The following is a 12,878-nucleotide window of genomic DNA, read 5'->3' as shown; positions in this document are numbered from 1 at the left end:
CAAGGCCCGAAGGCAGCGGTCGGTGGGTGGGGGAGACCTGGCGGCCAGCGCACCACGCCACACCTAGGACTGGCAGCTTTGAGGGCGGGTTCGGGGCGGCGGGCAGGCGGGCAGGGGCGGGGGCGGCGGGCGGGCAGGGGCGGGGCTGGGGGAGGGATCGGCACCGCCCGGCCGGTCCCCCCGCGCTGCAGGGGGCGCTGTGAGGCTGGGCGGCCCCGGGCCGGGCGGCGGCCGCTCCTAGTGAGCGCGGCCCCTTTTCCGGGTTTCCTCCTCCTCCTCCTCCTCCTTCTCCTCCTCCTCCTCCTCCTTCTTCGCCGCCGCCGCCGCCGCTACCCCTTTCCCGGCCGGCGGCCGCCGCTGCTGGTGCCGCCGCTGCCGCCGCCGCTTCAGGGCCGCGAGCCGAGCGGAGGCCGCCGCGGAGCGCGAGCGCCGCCCGCCCCGCCGCCTCGCCGGCCGCTCCAGGGCCCGGCCGGCTCGGCCGGAGCCCCCCGCGCCCCCAGCCCGCCCGCCCCCGCGGGCCTGGCGTGGCCTCCGGCAGCCGCTCTCTTTCTCCTCCTCCGGCGCCCCGCGGCCCGCCGCCTCCTCCGCCCGCCGCCCCGCGCCCCCCGCCGCGCCGCCGCCGCCCTCTGCGCCCCGCGGCGCCCCCCGGTCCCGCCCGCCATGCCCGGCCCGGCCGCGGGCAGCAGGGCCCGGGTCTACGCCGAGGTGAACAGCCTGAGGAGCCGCGAGTACTGGGACTATGAGGCTCACGTCCCGAGCTGGGGGTAAAGCCGCTGCCGCCGCCCCCCATCCTCGCCCGGCCGCCCCCCCGCCCCCGGCGCAAACCGCACTCGCCCCCCACCCCGCGGTCTGCCTCCCCCGCCGCCCAGCCGCTGGCCGGCGCTTTCTCGGGGCCTGGGGTGGTAGACAGACCCCCCCCCCACCCCCCCGCCGCACACATCCCCGGGTCCCTCTCCCCCCTTCTCCCCCCCTTGCGCACCCCACTCTCCCCCTTACCCCAAGAAATGCTTTCTTACTGAGAAGTGTAGGGTCCAGGGACCGGAGCCTGGTGGTAATGAGGGAACAGCCCTTCCTCCTTACACTTTTGGGTTTCTATTTGGGGTGGGCAGTCAGCAGCTGTCCTCTGGAGCTATTAAAATTCTCTGCCTTTTTAGTTTTTTGAAATGAGGCTGGGTGGGAGGAAACCTTTTAAAGACATCCACATTCTCAAAGCAGGCGCTGGCCACCTTTGGGATGTGAAGTATAATGCAGTTGCTGTGGAGCCCCAGGCAGAGGGGTACCCTCTGAGCCTCCAGGATAGATCCTTTGCTCACCCTTCTAGATTGGCCCAGAGCCGTGCCTTCCTACCTTGGCTCCCCAAGTTGTGACGGACCAATTAGGTTAGGAGCTGTGCGCAGTGAGAGGAGCCAAGTTTATGTTGTGGCTTTCATTTAGGGAATGAGTTGTGTCCTGATGTATGGATGCTTCCAATGCTTGATTAATGGAAACGGCTGGATGGGGGTGTAGAGTGGGCATAGGCTTGGTTAATCCCAAGTCTTGGCATTTATGTGTCACTCTTGCCTTTCACAGTAATCAAGATGATTACCAACTGGTTCGAAAACTTGGTCGGGGAAAGTATAGTGAAGTATTTGAGGCCATTAACATCACCAACAATGAGAGAGTGGTTGTAAAAATTCTCAAGGTGAGTGTCTTTTGAGTGACATTAAAATTTTTCCTCACTGGTTAGGATATAAACTCCCCCACATTCTAGAATGAGCAGTGCAAACTCTGGTTTTACATCTGTTCTGTCTGATGTCCCTTCCCTACTCACTCTCCCACCCATTTTCCTGTGAACTTTGAAGAAAGTATGTGGACCTGTTTCAAACCTAAGGATGATAGTTCAGGAACATCTTTGTTCCAAAATGTCATTTTGGGCTCCCAAAGTGAGAATTCCAAAGGGGCTCCACTTGAAATAGGTATTCAGAAGAAAGAAAAGCTTTTTCATAAAGAATCCATTGATCCAAGGGTTCCTTGAGCAGCGAGTTTGTTACCCTTGATGCTCGGATTACTCCAGAAAAAAAGTTGGGAAAAATGAGAGCAGCTCCAAAGATGAGTTTGAAGCTGATGTCTTTTGGCAATGCACATTTGTCAGGTGGGGTGGATACAGTGAGTCAGTAGTGCCTGGAAGGTTCATTGTTGCTTATCAAATAGTAAAGGTGAAATTGGGAGCAGTAAAAGAGTACATGCTAAAATTATAATTGGAACAAAACAATCTTAGTGTCTGGTTTAGTAGCCTAAGTTGGATAAAGACCTTTTGTCGTCTCTTGGGTGAAGACATGATTTTAATGAGCATGAGGAGTGGCTAAATTCTTTTTCAGATAACTGGTTAGATAGTTTTAATAATGTTTTATAGAGTGTACTAAAAAAGCCTTAGATTCTGTAGAGGGTCCTCATCATTGCCAGATCGTTTAATGTGTTGCACGTCATTTAGCAAAATACTGAAAAGAATGATTAATACAAGCACTTTTGCATATACAAGATTTCCAATGTGGCCATTTTGCAGCTGTGAATAAGGACATGGGATTGAAAAGCTGTTTTTGTGTCTTAAGGCCAGAGTTAGGGCAGCTGTGTCCCTGTTTAGCATGAGGGGTCAGGCTTACATGGTCTGAAAATCCGTTTTCAGGAAAGTGATCAGCTCTGTTTCTCAGTACCATCTGAGCCTAATGATGAAGAGGCAGAGTTGTAGTAGAGAGAAATAGGGAAAGTTGTCTGTGCCATCAGAAACGCTATGGGTGAGAAGTGAGGAATTGATACTGAAGATGTGGAGTTTGACCCCCCTCTTCCCCAAATGTGAATTGGACCTGAAAAGCCACGTGGTCTTTCTTATTATTTTTTTTTCCTTCCTTTACAAGCATAAATATTTAAAGAAATGTTCCCTTCAAAGAAGTTGCCTGGGGAGGCCATACACTTTTTTCCTTTATGCATAAGCATAAATGTTTTTAACATAAGCTGCTTAAAGTCTTTCCGGGAAGTAAGCAAGGAATTAGGAATATTCCTCTGCTATGCCTTTGGAAGAATGAACGGACTCCAGAACAATTTCAGAAAAATAATAACTTTTGTGCGATAGTATTTTTAGAATAAGTGTGTAACTTCCTGTGGTGTCTTTTTCAAAGGAATGGCCTTTAGGTAAATACAAAAGTGGCAGTGCGTTCATGCGAGAGAGAATCACATGATTCTTGAGTCGTCCTTCTACAGAACTTCATAGCATCGGTTGCTGGAGAGTTTTTCCTCTAAAGATTCACAGGATATGTTTAGGGAACCCAATATGTAAGGTGAAGGTTATTTTTACAGACAAGAAAACTTGCCTGCTACCACGATGTTGAAATGACCCTTAGCCAGAACTCTTTCCTATTTTTCTGCTCATTTTAGTGTTGGTTGGTAAGATCTTAATGTTGAGCACAGAATAAGTTCCAGTGTTTGGGAATAAGATTTGGGAGGCTCCTTTGATGCTGTAGCTAATGAAGTATTTCTTGTATCTTTTCCATACAAGTTCTTTTCAGGGTGCAGCCTGAACTACCTCTTTCCCACTGGTGCCTACGACACCCAGTTCTTTCTTTTTTTTCAAAGCCCTGTGGCATTTCTATCCAGATTTTGTTCTATCTGAAGGATGGGGTAAGGAACTACTAATTGTACTGTGCTTTTCTTGTTTTCACAGGCTGAATTAAAGTAGATTAAAAGTATTGTGTTTTAAAAAAGAACAAGGTCTTTATCCAAAGTGGTGCACCCCTATTCAGATAAGTTATGACTGATAATCTGCTGTTACGGTGTTTGGTCATCGGAAATTAGGTTCTGGACAGAGTGCCAGCTGCTCATAATTTGGAGGAATCTAGAAAAAACTTGCGCTTCATGAAAGGCCTACTCTATTTCAGCTGCAGGAAGGAACTTATAAGTGTACACGCAGTGACTGAGATACAGGGTACTTTCCCTGAGGACGGGGCTGTCTTCCTTTTTGGTTGATAACATTTTCCTTCAGTTCTGTCCAACATATGAGAATGGTCAGATGAACGACCACAGAGGAATTCTACCGTTTAATTTGCATTGGTAGATTCTTTCGTAGTTTTTGACCAGAACATATTGGAGCTCTTTAGAGGTTTTAGGAATTTAGAAGTTGGTGAGCAAAATTTCACTGTCTATCTTGAAGTGAAATTCTGAGGTTGAAATCTTAAAACGCTCCAATCAACAGGCGGGCTAAATCTTTTTTGACAGAAATTGTTTTGAGGGGAAGGGGGGAGGGTGGATGGGAAGAGTTGACCTAGAAGGGTAAGAAAGCCACTTCAGTGCTGACAGTTTCATCTTCTGATTCTGAAAAATCCATTTCTCAGTTCATTTGTAGGACTTCTTAGGAAGGTATACACAGAAATAAAAGCATTTGGCCCTTTTGGACAGCTTGTAGCATTTTGTGAGCACCACCTGTGTCTGGATTTCAGCCCTTCTTGGGATCCTTCAAAATAAAACTTTCGTAAATAGAAGTTAAGAGCAATACCAGTTGTAAACAAACGCGGCGTTTTGAACTCATGCTGTACTCAGTTGGAAATTCTCGTATAAGAGAGTAAGTTGGCAGTTTCTTGATGGTCTTATTTACGAAGAGGGGCAAATCCATGTTTTCCCCAGAGGTTAATCCTCAAGATTAAAACGACGACGGTAACGCAAATTTATCTTTGAAGTGTTCCTAGAGTATTTGTAGACGTTGTGAAACTCGTGTGCTATGAGGAGGTAGTGTTAAAGCAAGGATGGGAGGGCTGTGCCTGACACATCTTGTTGGTTACTTCATAGCGAGCGGGTGACTGTGTGGGTTACATGGCAGTGCCGTCTGCTCCATGCTGGTGCCCGGCTTTCTCTTTTGTTTCTGCTTTCTCTGCTGGTAGGTTTCACCCTCCGTGTCCTTTGTTAGGCAAATGTACCAAGACATCATCTTCCTGAAGCAGGACATTGGTATTAGTTTATCTAAGGTTGTTGTGATTTTGAGTCCCACCAATGTCATGGTGTAAAAGTAGTTAAAACAATATTATTAACATGGTACTAAACCCCAGAAATAATATAAATTTTAAAAATGATGTGAACTAATCTGTACTGTTCCTAACGAGGTTGTAGGGTCAGGGATTGAATTTGCAGTGAAACAGAATCATGAAATGTGGGAGCAGAGAAACCTTAGAACCCAAACCCTTTTGAGAGAGAAACTGAGACCCGGAGAGAGCATGAAGTTTGCTCAGGGTCACAGCGTGGAGCGCTAGGGTCCTCTGTTCCTGTCATGGAGTCTTGTAGATGTGAGGAGCAGTTAGGACAGTGGCTAATTATTTCTTGATGTGTTGAACTGTCCTGGAAGGATGGATGGACACTCACCAAAAGTCAGGTGTGGTTTCTAATGATTTGGGGGAGTTATTCCTCCGGAAGGAAATGCTAGACTTTGATGGGTTGCTGGATGGAGTGTGGAATAGCCCAGAGAGCTTTGGGACCCGGACAGGGGTTCTCTGGTTTGTAACTGTAGCTGGGTGTTAGATGCGTAACTGAAATGTTACTTTGCTCTCTTGGTTGGAAGCCACAATAATCAGTGTTTTTACACATTTTTAACCCCTACAGTTCCAGGTCTCATCATGACGACTTGCCAGGTTAGGGGGCCACCAGCTTTATCCCTCTAATACATTGGGGTTTATTGGAGGGTGAGCCGTGTGTAAAAAGAATATCTTGTTATAGAGTACCCATTTGCATGTGTAGAGCGTGGCTCTGGATAGTTTCTAGAGCCTGATTTTAGGATCTGCCACCTTATGATCAGGGTGGTATAGTGTTAAGTGCTGTGTAAATGAAGGTCAGAAGACTTGGATTCCAGAACCAGCTTCTTCATTTATACCCACTTGACTCTGTTTTCTTATCTAGAAGATGGATATACCTTTCTTGTATAAATCACAGTGTTCTTGGGAGAATTAAATGAGATATGGATAGGTGGGTAGGTAGACAGCAGTGGTTTAGTAATCTGCAAAGTGCTTCTTTCCTGAAAGTGGCCCTGGGAGTAGACTACCTGCATTCAGATACTCGTTCCCGACACTCAGATGCTCTGTGACCTTGAGCAGTTATTCAGACTCTGCCTCAGTGTCTTCATGTAAAATTGCACCAGTAGTTCTCATCTCAGGATACTACTAAAAGTGGATTAAATGTGCTTAAAACAGTGCCTGGCACTTAGCAATAAAGTATAGGTCCAATAATAATATTTCACTTGGGCCGCATGAATGATTTTGAAGGGCAAAATCAAAAGTAGGAAGGACTATACCAGTCTCTTGGTGAGATTCAAAAGGCCTGCTGTATGCCTTGCTTTTTTAAATCGACAAAAACAAAAATCCTGAGAATAAACAGTCTTGGGGAATCGATAATGTAATTGGAAAGGTGGGACTTGAAAGATGAAAGGAAGAATTGCTGTGAAGAAACAACGTTGCTCAGATGCTGTTTATATTTGGGTCAATTGCAGTGGATTTGAGAGATGCTCCCAAGGTAGTAAAATAAATGCTGTCATCTGGGCTGCACTTTCTTCCTTACCCTGTCCTGCATCCCTGGCAACCGTTGTTCATTGTGATTGTTTATTGAGGGTGGTGAAATTAATAGCTAAGTTGTGGCTGTGGCACTGGAATAAAAGTAATTCCAGATTTGGAAGTGCTGAGCTATCTTTTCACCTGTCTTGAATTTATTAATTCAGTTGTGCCTAGAAAGAAATTAAAATGGGACTTTGCCTGTTGACATTTGCTGGGATTTTTCGAGGTCCTAATTCTTAGGCCCTTTGTATGTGTTATTTTGCAAATTGAATCACTGTCAGGTGCTAGTAGTTGAAATCATGCTCAGATCTGACTTTTTAAAAATCAGCTTTGCTAAATAGGACAGATTACTGACTTTATTAACTTTTGACTTTCCAAGCGGCTCATCACTAAATTTGTCTTTTAAGTTTCTCAAGTTGGTCAATAGAGAGAGAGAGAAGTATCTTACTCTTGGATCACATTGAACAAGGTTTTCCTGAATAGCCGGCACTCTCCACCATATGGTCAGAAATCTTGGGGAAAGTTTCTTTCTTCCATCCTCTCTTTCTTTCTCTGTTTTTTCCCTCTCTCCTTCCCTTTCCTTCCTTTCCTTCCTTTCCTTTCCTTTCCTTTCCTTTCCTTTCCTTTCCTTTCCTGAGCTCATGCACAGAAAAATTTCAAATTGAGTTTTTTTCCTTTTACACATTCTTTCTAGGCGTGTGCCAACATTCATTTATTATTGAAACTTGATTTAATACTTTAATTGCTTTTTCTTTTCTTTTCTTTTTTTTTTTTTTTTTTTTTTTTTTTTTTTACCTTTTTGCCATTTTTATCTACTAGACTTTGAGTAAAAAAAATTGGTGTGGGGATCAGGAAACAGCTATAATCTGATTCATTTTGAATCTTTGAAACAGATATTCTCTGACTTGGAATAAATGAACCTTAGGTGGGAGACACTTTGTCTAGCAGGATGAAATGATGAGACTGTTATGGAAGTGTATGTATTTTCTCCGCATCATGTAACTGTGGGTGGATGAGTACAAACACTGGACTGCATGGTCAGAGCATTCTAATTTCTGTAAAATCCATGATCTATTTTCCATAGGATGCCAACGGTCTTCCTTTATAAATTCTAACTTTGTCTCCCGAATTCTGTTTGTAGAATTAAAATGATCACTTTCATTCCCTGGGAGCTTGTTGGTTTTTTTAGCTTCTGGAGCATCTCCCAGGTTCAGAAGAGTAAGCTTGAGGCTAAAGAGAGTTACCTATAGCCTGGTTCCTGTAGAGAATAGATGTCTGCACTTTGGAGGGGAGTGTCCTGAGCTGTCGGTCACTTTCCTTTCTTATAATCTCTTCGTCTTTTGTCAGGATCTGAGGACTTTAGGTGCTGTGTGAGTCCATTGTGCCACTTCAGAATTGCCCTGCTGTCCTGTCTCTAGGTGAGGAAGTTGTTGGACAGGTGACAGTTGGGCAGCAAAATATGCTTCAGGGCACCTAGGTGGCTCAGTCAGTTGGGTGTCCAGCTCTTGATTTCAGCTCAGGTCATGATCCCAGGGTTGTGGGCCCCTCGTCCGGCTCTGTGCTGAGAGCATGGACCCTGCTTAGGAGTCTCTCTTTCCCTCCCTCTGACCCTCCCCCCACCCCCCAAATAAAATTAAAATAATTTTTAAAAAATGCTTCACTTGCTCTGTAAGTTACCTTAGGACACAATGAAAAGATCCCTTGGTCTCAGCTGCATTGTCCAGGAAGTGTGCCTGCTTGACCTGTTGCTGAATAATAGAGCAAAGCAAGGCTTTACATGGGGCATTGTCATGAGACAACTTATTTAATGGGTTCCTCCTGTACGAATTGACTGTTAGGCAGAGAGGAAGGTTTTTGGTGTATCCAGATTTCTGGCTGTGGGGTATTTTTTCCTCTGTTACCATCCACAGATCTGTAACTGCTTTCCAGGAGTGGGTGACAACTCTAGAATTTTCTTACATTGAATGTAATGGTAGCATTGGCTGAATTTATAAATATAATTGCTAGCTTCTATTTTTCTTTTAACTTTTTGACAATTTTAGACTTAAAAGTTGCAAGAATTCCCATGTATCTTTCACTCAGATTTCTTAAATGTTAATATTTGCTTTTGCTTTTTTTATATATGTAAACATATGTGTATACGTATGTATATACACACATGATTATGTGCTTGAGAGTAAATTGCAGTGATGCTTATTTTATTATGCATTTCCTAAAGACAGAGACAATTCTTAAATAACCCACAGTGCTATGATCAAAAAATCAGCAATTCACATTGATACAGTGCTGTTAGCTAACTTACAGCCTCTGTTCTTATTTGCCAGTTGTCCATATCATGTTCTTTATAGTAAAAGAAAATCCCAGGTCATGTGTTACATTCGGTTGTCATATCTTTTAAATCTGGAACAGTTGTTCAGTCTGTTTCATGACGTTGACAGTTTTGAAACTTACTTATTTTGTAGTATGTCCTTCTCTGGCTATTCTCTGATCAAGTTGTACTTCATGTTTGAGTGCTTTATTTTCCCAAAGTATTGAGCTCCCTAATGAAAAAGGGAATGAATAAGATCCCTTAGTGGAAGTAGGAGAGACACAGTGGCCAGTTCTACTCCACTGGGAACCCTAACAAAGTGGAGCGGACGTGATTGTGGCAGCTGGCTTGGAAGAATACTGCTAGATTCCAGTCTCTCCGTCAAGCACCCTGTTAGAGGTGATGCAGGTGCTCTGTGTTTCATAATCTCCCGCTGTTTTGTTATGTGTTCAAAGCTGTAGCTTAGTGACCAACAAAAGATGACAGTTTCTCTGGGATATGTATTATCTCTCCCCGCCCCCACCACCCCATACATGCAGGCATTTAAAATCTTATTTCATTGCAAACCCATTTGACTCTGCCTTTGCTTTCATAGTAGTGTCTCCGTGATAGAATACTCCTCTTCCTTAGTTCCCTTTCACTCATAGCCACATTTGAGAAATGAGAGCGCAGTGGCCAGGAGTGAGGCCTGCAGAGTCACTGTCTATCTAGATCTGAGTCCCGCCCTTACTCTTCCCTGTTAGCTGTGGGACCTTGGACAAATGGCTCAGCCAGGCTGAGTCCACAACATAGGCATTTTGTGACTTATTACTAACTAAAAGCGTGAAAAGAGTAAATCTCCCATTTATTGAGTACTTACTACGTGCCAGTGTTCTAAGTACTTTATAAAACATAATTGGTTGTGATGTGTCACTTTTTCCAGAACTACTTTCATTCTTCAAATTCTTTAAGACAAGAAATAACACATGTAATGCTAGTGTTTCTAATTGAGATCTTTAAATTTTCTGTCCAGCAGATGGAAAGGTTAGCAGGTAGAAGTTTCCAATCAGTACTATATCAGAGATCAGTGTTCTCCTTTGCTGATCCGTCATCTTTTTTTTAGGAATGGGATCTGTTGGGTAGTTTTACTGGCTTTGTGCTGATGTCAGATTTTAGATGTTGAGGAAATGGGAGTGGCAACAGGAAATGGGAGCCAGCAGCTGGGAAACAAGTTTGTAACTTGATGTCAGTGACCTGGTCTTCACTCGTGGAAGACAAAATTACACGGAACTCATTGGTAGAGCAGGTGTCTCACCATTTTGTTTCAGTTTTTCCATTTGTGAGCGCATGATATACAGCTGTTCAGAACTATAATGTGTTCCATTTGGCAGTTATCTAGAAAGCATTTTATTTTTAAAGTATGACATGGGTGTTCAAAATTTGTAAGTGCCCTAAATGTAGCTGCTTAAAGATCTGACACATATGCCATATGAGTCTGTATTTAACTTAGTCTTAAATGTTCTTAAGGGCAGGCCCCGTTTTATCTTGATATTTATTTCTTTTCTAATTTAGACACACTCGTTTACATAACACCATGGTGTGCAAGATAGTGCAGCATCCACTTGATTAGCTGACATTGCTTTAAAATTTTATTTATTAACTTCAAAAGGAATCTCACTTCCGATTACTCTTGTGTATTTAAGCCAGTGAAGAAAAAGAAGATAAAACGAGAGGTTAAGATTCTGGAGAACCTTCGTGGTGGAACAAATATCATTAAGCTGATTGACACTGTGAAGGACCCTGTGGTAGGTGCCTGATGGTGGGGGGAGAAGGAGAAAGTGTGTGTGTGTGTGTGTGTGTGTGTGTGTGTGTGTGTGTGTCACACAGAACATCAAAATAATGAGAAACGTCATTACATAGTGGGAATGATCATGTTTTTCTTTACTACTGAATAATTTTGAAAACGAGAAAAAATCATGATGGCCCAGTGATAAAGTAGCCACCACCACTTTTAGGGAACCTAAAAGTGTGTATAGAAAAATCCCTGGCCCAGGTTTATTACCTCCTCCTGATTCAGCCCACAGATGTTCGCTGAATGTCTTCTTTAAGTGCCTACTTTTCTTCCGATTTTGAAAGCTTATTACCACCAATTAGCATTGTTGTACTTCACAATGTCAGCGTGACATTTGAAAATCTGGGTTTGGAGAAGGAAATACCGAATGTCTCCATGCGGACACCTGGCCCGGAGAGCTGGACAGATCACAGCCCCGCAGCCCCTTTGAGGAAGGCACCTTGCTGCTTCTCATACTAAGCTTTAATTCAGCATCCGCCACTGGGGCTCACATTGTACGTGCTGATACAACTAAACTATTTCTGTTAAATATACTTACTTTGTAGCCATTTTAGATGTACTGGTGTTTAATTTTGTTTTCACTTCTTGAGAAGTAACTTAACCCTAAGTGTTTATGATTAGCTAGAGTTTTTATGTTCCACTTCCTGCCCCATTTCTGTTCTTCACCTGTTCTGCCTCACCTGTTTTCCTGTCCTCCCAGGATAGCTTTCTGTTTGAGAGGTAGGTCTTTGCTTCTGTCTGATGAAGACATAAAGAAACAATGTGCTGGGGTGCCTGGGTGGCTCAGTTGGTTAAGCAGCTGCCTTCGGCTCAGGTCACGTCATGGTCTCACAGTTTGTGAGTTCAAGCCCCATGTCAGGCGCTCTTCTGTCTGCGCAGAGCCTGCCTCAGATCCTGTGCCCCTCCCCTGCTCTCTCGCTCTCTGTCTCAAAAATAAATAAGTAAACTTAAAAAGAAAGAAAGAAAGAAATGATGTGCCAACGTGCATTGAGTGCTTGCTGTGTGCAGACACCATTCTGTACGAAGCCATTCAATCCTCACAAGTTGAAGCACATGCCATCACGGGCCACAGTGTTACTTGCACAGATAAGAAAACCAAAGGCTACAGGGGTTCAGTGATTTGCTCAAGATTCCCCAGTGTTATTAAACTGAAGAGTAAGGAAAATTTTTCTTCTTGGACCCTCAAGACTCAGAAGAATGGTTGTCTGCTAGAATCTAATTGGCATTAAAAGTATATCCCAGGGGTGCCTGGGTGGCTCAGTCGGTTGAGTGTCTGCCTTTGGCTCAGGTCATGATCTCACGGCTCGTGGGTTTGAGCCCCGTGTCGGGCTCTGTGCTGACAGCTCGGAGCCTGGAGCCTGCTTCGGATTCTGTGTCTCCCTCTCTCTCTGACCCTCCCCCACTTGTGCTCTGTCTCTCTCTGTCTATCAAAAATAAATAAAAAAAAAAGTATATCCCAGCCTGATCAGCTCAGATTGATTTTATAATGACTCACTCTGAAATCCATAGTCTTTGAAAACGGCCTGCAGTGTGAGCCAGTATGTATTACTGTTACACCAGGAGCATCTTCATTTTGCTGCTGCTTTTTTTTTTTTTTTTTTTAAGTTAGTGATATTTATCTTACTGTTTTTGTAATTTGTTGTCTGAGGCATGTGTGTGTTTTATGTACTATGTAACACAAATCAAGATGGATGAAAATCAACAGGGAGCCCTCCTCCCCAGACCTGTAGGGAAATGGGCTTGCTCCCAGACAGTAAAGAGATCTGGTGGTCTTGATGAAACCCTGTCATCCTTGGGCTATTGAGGAAACCTTTGCCTATGGCTGCCGGGGTTGCTTGTTCTGACAAAGGCTTGTGTGCACGTACTGTGGCCTGTCTCCTAGGTAACTTCCACCTGCTTCCTTGAGCAAAACTTCCTGGCCATAGAGATTTCCAAGGTGACTTTCTTCCTGTAACCCTTTAAGCCTCTGCTTTTCTCCCAGTTTGAAAGCTTATTACTGCTAGTTAGCATTATTTTACCATAAGTAAACCTGACGTTTGAGAAATCTATTTACACAAGGAAATATTGGATATTATGTACTCATTGCATTAACGATTATAGTGCTTTAGAAATACTTGGTTATGCATGAATTTTGGGGGGAACATATCTACTTTGTACAGTCAGACATTCTCCGGTGGTCTCT

General features: G+C 44.2%; 1 protein-coding gene across 5 annotated transcripts in view; it reads left to right on the top strand.

The window, feature by feature from the left end:
- The first annotated feature begins 293 nt into the window (after positions 1-293).
- The window catches only part of CSNK2A2 (casein kinase 2 alpha 2), a 41,605-nt gene continuing 29,020 nt past the window's right edge, over positions 294-12,878 (top strand). For 3 of the 5 annotated variants that reach the window (XR_009615346.3, XM_060650638.2, XM_060650639.2), the window contains exons 1-3: positions 565-764; positions 1,570-1,681; positions 10,548-10,649. Coding sequence is in view for 3 of the 5 variants with exons in the window: in XM_060650638.2 (XP_060506621.1) it covers positions 661-764; positions 1,570-1,681; positions 10,548-10,649 (318 nt within the window). In the remaining 2 variants the exon portion in view is untranslated. Of the gene's footprint in view, positions 765-1,569; positions 1,682-10,547; positions 10,650-12,878 lie in introns of all 5 variants that reach the window. The other 2 variants (XM_078438835.2, XM_060650640.2) reach the window with 2 other exon arrangements.

Source organism: Panthera onca, chromosome E2 (genome assembly GCF_046562875.1).
Source record: "Panthera onca isolate mPanOnc1 chromosome E2, mPanOnc1 haplotype 2, whole genome shotgun sequence".
NCBI lineage: Eukaryota > Metazoa > Chordata > Mammalia > Carnivora > Felidae > Panthera > Panthera onca.
The sequence above is the reverse complement of the archived record's forward strand: the minus strand, read 5'-3'. Positions and strand labels throughout refer to the sequence as shown.